General features: G+C 40.7%; 1 protein-coding gene and 1 long non-coding RNA gene across 2 annotated transcripts in view; both read left to right on the top strand.

Moving 5' to 3' along the window:
- LOC111665370 (radixin-like) overlaps window positions 1–5154 on the top strand; it is a 21026-nt gene extending 15872 nt beyond the window's left edge. The window contains exons 13-16 of the mRNA XM_023420358.2: window positions 213–437; window positions 586–678; window positions 879–1115; window positions 2166–5154. Coding sequence (XP_023276126.1) covers window positions 213–437; window positions 586–678; window positions 879–1115; window positions 2166–2330 — 720 coding nt within the window. The 3' untranslated portion in view covers window positions 2331–5154. The remainder of the gene's footprint in view (window positions 1–212; window positions 438–585; window positions 679–878; window positions 1116–2165) is intronic.
- Window positions 5155–6289: 1135 nt separating this feature from the next.
- Window positions 6290–7149, top strand: part of LOC147818330 (uncharacterized) — a 14909-nt gene continuing 14049 nt past the window's right edge. Inside the window, exon 1 of the long non-coding RNA XR_015438073.1 lies at window positions 6290–6385. This is a non-coding gene — a long non-coding RNA (uncharacterized LOC147818330). The remainder of the gene's footprint in view (window positions 6386–7149) is intronic.

The following is a 7149-nucleotide window of genomic DNA, read 5'->3' as shown; positions in this document are numbered from 1 at the left end:
AACTGCTACTTTATTAGTAATGTTTTTATTAAAGAGAAACCATATCCAATTCTATATTTAGCATAATTGTACAGTGGACCCTGTACAACTGATCAAACATAATAAACAAATCAAACCTTATGTATGCTCAGATTCACCTGCCTGAGTCAGCAGTATTTGACTTCACCTGATAATATCAGCCGATCTCATAGGTTTGAAGTTGAAATGTGTAGAAAATTAAGTTAAAGAAAAAATTGTATGTAATGTGTTTGTGTTTGTTTTTGTGCCTTTCCACAGAGCTTGAGGAACAGACTCGCCGGGCAATGGAGCTGGAGCAGGAGAGAAAGAGAGCGAGAGAGGAGGCGGAGAGGCTGGAGAGAGAGAGGCAAATGGCCGAGGAGGCAAAGTCAGAGCTGGCCAAACAGGCTGAAGACCAGCAAAAGAACCAGGAGCAACTGGTATGTGTGTGTTTGATGGTGTGAGACATTCCAAGCTGTGCATATTAAATTGTTTATGTGCACACAAGCCTCTGTACTCTGCAGGATTATTCAAGGGGATTGTAAAGTATATTGTATGTGTAACAGTAGGATCTTTGTTTCATCCCAGGCTGCTGAACTGGCTGAATTCACAGCCAAGATCGCTCTCCTGGAAGACGCCAAAAGGAAGAAAGAAGATGAGGCCACAGAATGGCAGCACAAGGTACAGCACTCCTGTCTCTCCAACCCAATATAGGCAAACATTGTTTTTATTGTGTAATCTGAGCTCAAAAATTAGAGTAACATGCAAACACTTAGAACTGCATTGGTGCCTTCATCCACTCTGATAGTGACTTGAAAATATTCAGACCCTCTGCACTGTCGTCGTCTTACACTCTCCCTCTCTGTGTCCCCCTCCTGCAGGCTCTGTCGGCCCAGGAGGACTTGGAGAAGACCAAGGAGGAACTGAAGACTGCAATGACAGTGGTGCCAGCGCCTCCTGGCGGCCACGCTGAGAGCGAGCATGACGAGCAGGACGAGAACCACGCAGAAGCCAGTGCCGAGCTGTCCAACGAGGGCGTCAGCCAGCTGGACCTCCGCAGCGAAGAGGAGCGCGTCACTGAAGCCCAGAAGAACGAGAGGGTCAAGCAACAGCTGCAGGTGAGAACGAGGGGAGAAAACTTTTCGGACAGGGATGGAAAATGGTGTCCTGAGGGCCAAATTAGACTCCCGGTGAAGTCTGAAATATTCAGTTTAAGGGCTACATCAAAACTTTTGACATGGCGTGGGAGCTACCTTTCCCAATGTCAGATTCACTTTCTCACTTAATATCAAGTTCATGAAAATGACATGAATATACATCTAATAAATGACGCCTCCAGGTGGAGAGCGACGTTGCGTTGAAATGACGTCTAAAACTTCCCGGATGAGTAAAAACTTTCGAATAAAGTCACTTCTATTACATTAAACAACATCTTTCTGATCCACACAAAAATTCAGTTTATTAGTTTTAAGCAAAAGACTCTCAAAAGTCTCGCAAACACAATAACAATGAGATTATATTATTTTCTAACAGCAGTTTTGTTGCACATAAGGGTAAGATAAGGCATGTCCATTCTTCTTTAAACTCCCGCTTTTAACAGGAGGAAATGTGCCGGCTTAGACCGTAGCCTGGCTTTAAAGCAGACCTACCGGTAATTAATCGATCAAACTGATGATATTGAATCGCTTCATATCTTTCACAACTTTAAGCATGTTACAAAGGCTGTAGAGCTAAGCCGGGCTGCTGTATAGGCCAGGACTCACACTGAAGCTATGGCGAGAAGAATTCAGACATGAACCAAACAGTTTTATAAATCAAGAATTTAAAAGAAAATTCACACACTGGCCTGTGTGTCCGCTGCACCTGTAAGCCAGCACTGAAAAATAATGCTGAAAAACACTGGCCCGTGGCCAAACCTGACACATTGACACACAGGTAGCCAGAGGCTGTAGATTAGTGGCTTTGCGTCAATCAGATGTTTATTTTTAAAATGATTAAGACGTATTTTCACCGTTTTTCTCATCCGCTCCTGTGTTCTTTTTCGCGTTCTTTTCGTCCCACTGTTGTTTTTTCTTTCTTTTTCTATTTTTTTCTTTGCTTCTTTTTCTCTGTCTTCTCTTTTTCTCTCCTCATCAACCTCTTATCCTTTCTTCTATTTGTTCACTCAGACATTAAGTTCAGAGTTGGCCGAGGCCAGAGATGAAACCAAGAAGACACAGAACGACGTGCTTCACGCCGAGAATGTTAAAGCAGGCCGAGACAAATACAAAACGCTGCGCCAGATCCGACAAGGCAACACGAAGCAGCGCATCGATGAATTTGAGTCCATGTGAGAACAGCGCCTCTCCCTCCTCGGCCCGCTTTGCCTCAGGAGTACGTGTTTCCGAACTTTCCCCTCAGCGGCCGCTCGATTTTCATGGACAACAGATGCTGCCGTCCTTGTTATCCCAGTGAGTGCCCCTCAACAACCCCCAAGCAATCTTGAGAAATAATCTTGTCAAACGTTGCCAAAGTCCTGCCCCACATCTCCACTCCAGTTTGAAAATTGCTACGATACAGAGCTGCTTACACGCCACTTTGAACAAGCAAATATTGTCAAACTGCAGAGGTCATCTTTAATCCACAGGGGAAAAGAGAAACTGTAAAACCAAAATGGAAGCAATTGGATTTTTTTATTTTGAGCAAACATGGCCATAGAAAGCTACTTTTTTTGTGTTTTTTTGTTTGCTTAACGACTTATATGCAAAGCTTTAGTATGATTCCATGTCTTCAGTTAAAGTAACCTGTCCTCTCCTTGTTTTTAAGTTCTTTTCCTCTGCTTTTGTTTGACTCGTTTTATTGATGATGCCCTTCTTTTTAGTTGTCTGTCGAACACAATGAGGAGTTTGGGAATAAATGAGGTCAATATTTTCATTCAGTGTCAAAGCGCTGCTATGTTACATCAGGTCACAACATTTCACATGCTAAATATGTTAGAGAGCTGAGCTGAGATCATTTCACTCTATTCAGTCTATTCAAACTATTGTTTTAATTTCACATTAATAGGTTTATATTTTAATAGTTTCATTTGAGGCTAAATATCAAGAATAGCAACATTTTCTGATTTTGATGAAAATCCATTGTGTGAAGTGAATTGACCCTCGTAGGGAAAAGAGCCACCCAACTTGAACGAATGTAGCACAGGTAACAAAGGGAAAGTGTTTTACATGCAGAGGTGATAGGACAGCATGTAATAAGCTTGTGCCACTGAGCTATCGCCCCTTGAGCTTGAAAGTGTTATGAAGATAAGCTAAGATAAGCGTGTGTGTGTGTGTGTGTGTGTGTGTGTGTGTGTGTGTGTGTGTGTGTGTGTGTTTTCGTTTTCCAGTTGCATCCCAGTGTTTCATTCCCAGTCACCATAGATGGTTTTCTCTGCCTACCAGCTCACAAAGGAGCGCAGGGTATTAAATGGACAGACAGAACAGACAGATTAGTAATGTGTCCAAGCTGTTTGTCTGTTTGTCCAAATGTGTGTGTGTGTGTGTGTGTGTGTGTGTGTGTGTGTGTGTGTTTGTGTTTGTGAGAGAGAGAGAGGGTGTACATGAGTGTGTGTGGAGGTGTGGAAGCTGAGGCCTGGCACCTTTCTGGCTGGGGAGCTTATGAAAACATCAGTCCTCCACCCGGGACAAATCTCTACCTCAGTAATGTTAGCAGTGGTGACTGACAGTCAAACACTCAGGGTGTAACCCCCCCCACCCCCACCTCTCGTTTTCCAAAAAATAAGATTTTACTTGGTTGCTGTTACATCTGTTGGCAATGCTCCTGGGCAGGCTACGTTTGGTCAGAGCTTAGTTGCTTTGTAGCTGTATGTTGGTCAAGTGAGATCTAGTTTGGAAAGAGTTTTTTTCTTACATTTGAAGCTGGTTTTACTTGGTGGTCTCTCCCTCCTCCTGGCCTTGCTCAGATGTTTCTATTCATTCTCATTTTGTCTGAAAATAATCCCAAACAATGAGGAAGGTGAATTAAATAATGTTGCAGATATGAGAATGGAGATGTACTATAATATACAGATCTGACTGGGTCCTGTGATGTGTTTGGTTTCTTAAGAGCCATAAGTTGTCGGTGGTAAAAGGCTGGGTCTATGGAACCAGCTGGACTCTAGACATCTTAAAAGAAGGCTCTCCTGTAAAATAATTCAAATGGCCTTCAAAGTCTGCACTGAACTTTTCTCTCCTCTTTTACAATTTCAATGAAAGGAGACAGTTTGCAGACCTGCATTGAATTCTTGAGATTGAGAGACGTGAATTCGTAAAGAGATGAGATATTAGTTGTTCTTAATGTGAAGGGACCTCACTATTGTGATTTGTGCAAATCTCTCCAAAATAAAATGGAGAATCAGCCAATTTCTTCCCCTAAAATCATCAATCATCAAATTCTCATCAAACATTGTTTGTGCTCAGACAACAAATTGACTCTACCTTTTTGTGGGGTGGAAAATATGTTCCAGGGTGCATTTTTGAAATGAGTGAACATTAAGTTTTCCTTTTTTTGTTTTTTTTTTGTTTTGTTTTTTTTATTAACAATATGATGAAAAATGTTTATGGTATTATTTGTTACTGCTATACTTGACAGCTGGTGTAGGTTGACTTTTTTTTTTTTTTTTTTTTTTGATAGTCAGAGTTTTAAAGTCAAAGCACTTGTATGAAACAAGACACTGAAGACTGCCTTTTGTGTTTAACTTCACAGTGTCCATTGTTAGTGTTGTGTTTGCCATAGCAGGTGAAAAAAATGATCCTGTGTTTCCAGCTCATATTTTTGTATTGTGTACAAAGACCGTAAACCAGCAGCATGCATCGCTATACTGGACAGCTTAATTGGAGGGGAAAACTCACACCACACCCCCAAACCTTCCACAATCAAACTATAAGGCTTCAGTTAGACTCCGTCTTTCTTCGCAGCAGAATGTTATTAGCCTGCCTGCCTGTCCCCTCCAACGAAGCCAGCGTCTGTGATGATGTCTGCTCTGGCACCAGCTGTCATGTTTCGCTGTTTGTTTTTTTTTCTTTTCTGTTGTTTTTTTTTCTCCCCTTATGTTCATGATAGTATTCTTTAAGATAGAAGGCACAGATGGATTGCGGTCCATTTCATTGGTTCACAAATAAAAGTTTTAAATTTTGACCCTGTGTCTTGACCCATTTGTTTTTTTTAATTGTGAAGTATTCAGATTTCTCCTGACATTTTGTTTGTATTAGTGGCTTGAACTATGTGTGTGTGTGTGTGCGTGTGTGTGTGTGTGTGTGTGTGTGTGTGTGTGTGTGTCTCCAATTTTATACATGTTATAGATAATGTTATTTACAGGTTATTTCCCCTTTCCATTTCAAATGTTTTTTGTTTTTTTTTAACCGTATCTTTGAACCATCATAATTATTATTTACAGGCATGATTCACACAGACAAATGAGTAAGTATAGAAACAAAGTGATTATTTGGAATAAATATATGAACACGTTTGAATAAATCTCGATTTGGTGTGACTTGTTATTTTTTGGGGCACAAAACATCCAGTTTGTTTCATGTTAGTGTTGGAAAACTCCCGAGTTTTGATGTTTCTTTAGACAGCAAGTGATTTGCATCAAGTCAAAAAGCGCATTTGACGGCAGTACTGTGTTAAATTAAATAAAACATGGCAGTGATAGAAAATACAGAGTGCACAATAGCTACATTCAAATGTTAATAATAGTGATGGTGATTAGAGGGGACAAAACCAAGCAAACATAGAAACTGACCATGAGGAGCTGTGCAGAGCAAAGAGCCAAGAGACGAGTCTGATTATTAAGAATGTGTATATTTATCATACTGTCTCACAATCAAGCAGTATGCATTATTTACACTATGTTTTTATGGCATTGTAATAAGGCAAAAAAATATGATATTATAGTAAGGCATAAAATTTCATAGAATAGTAAGTAAGTAAGTAAGTAAGTAAGTAAGTAAGTAAGTAAGTAAGTAAGTAAGTAAGTAAGTAAGTAAGCCGAAGAGCAGGAGAAGCCCCACATGCTCAAGCTTGCCAGTTTTATTAAACATTTTGGAATTTTACTATATTAGATTATTACATATGAATATATTTCATTAGCTGCTGTCAAGTAAATGTCAGTAGGCAGGAAATGTATTCATTTAGTGATCCAATTTCTGTAATAATCTAATATAGTAAGAATCTTACGTTACGAAAAGTAGTCAGCTGAGATTTCAACATACAACCAAACACCCCTCTGTTCTCTACCCCACTTAGTACAATCCGGGTTCCCCCTTGTATAAATCAAATCGGATTCAACCAACACCTGTTTGACAGTCGGACCTTACACCTCGGCTTGGACGGAGCTCGGACGGGAGCACACGCTACAAACATTTGGGTAAGTTCAATTCAATGAAATATCACGAAACAACTTTGTGTAGCTTTGCCATTAACTTCCAAATCATGTCAAAGGAAATCGTAGTAGTAGTAGTAGTAGTAGTATTAATAATTGAAATGTAATTTCTCTGTTGACTTTCAAGCATCTGAACTGGTGATATCATTGATAGAAAATGTAGGAAAAGGCAAAGGAAAATCAAAACAAAGAGGGGAAGACGGCCTGCGGTGCTTTAGTCAGAAAGCGCTTCTCTGTTCATTCGGCAGCCTGGACAGAAGACAGACTTATATAAGACAAAACATATTATATTTTCTGACAGTTAAGTGTGTCTTTGCTTGTGCAGTAGTTTGTTGCGGTGGCATGAGGAGGATGACATGGTCTTTGCTTCATTTATCCATTACCGCTTCTTCTTTCTTCATTTTATTCATGTATCTTAACATTCCAAATATTCACTTATTCCTCTCTGGGCTGCAGCCTTTTCCGTATCTCGTTATCTTATCACCACCAATGACTTCAATCACTTCCGGGAACTCAGTCAGTTTTTCGAGTTTGCATGTTCTCCCCGTGCCAGTGTGGTTTCTCTCCGGGTACTCCGGCTTCCTCCCACAGTCCAAAGACATGCAAACGGGGACTAGGCTAATCGGATACTCTAAATCGACCATAGGTGTGGCTGTGAGTGCGAACGGTTGTCTGTCTCTATGCGTTTGCCCTGCGATGGACCGGCGACCTGTCCAGGGCGTACCCCGCCTCTCGCCCGCAAGGATAAG

The sequence above is a fragment of the Seriola lalandi genome, unplaced genomic scaffold (assembly GCF_002814215.2).
Source record: "Seriola lalandi dorsalis isolate HSWRI2012SDOR001 ecotype SW California unplaced genomic scaffold, Sedor1 jcf7180002054630, whole genome shotgun sequence".
NCBI lineage: Eukaryota > Metazoa > Chordata > Actinopteri > Carangiformes > Carangidae > Seriola > Seriola lalandi.
The sequence above is the reverse complement of the archived record's forward strand: the minus strand, read 5'-3'. Positions and strand labels throughout refer to the sequence as shown.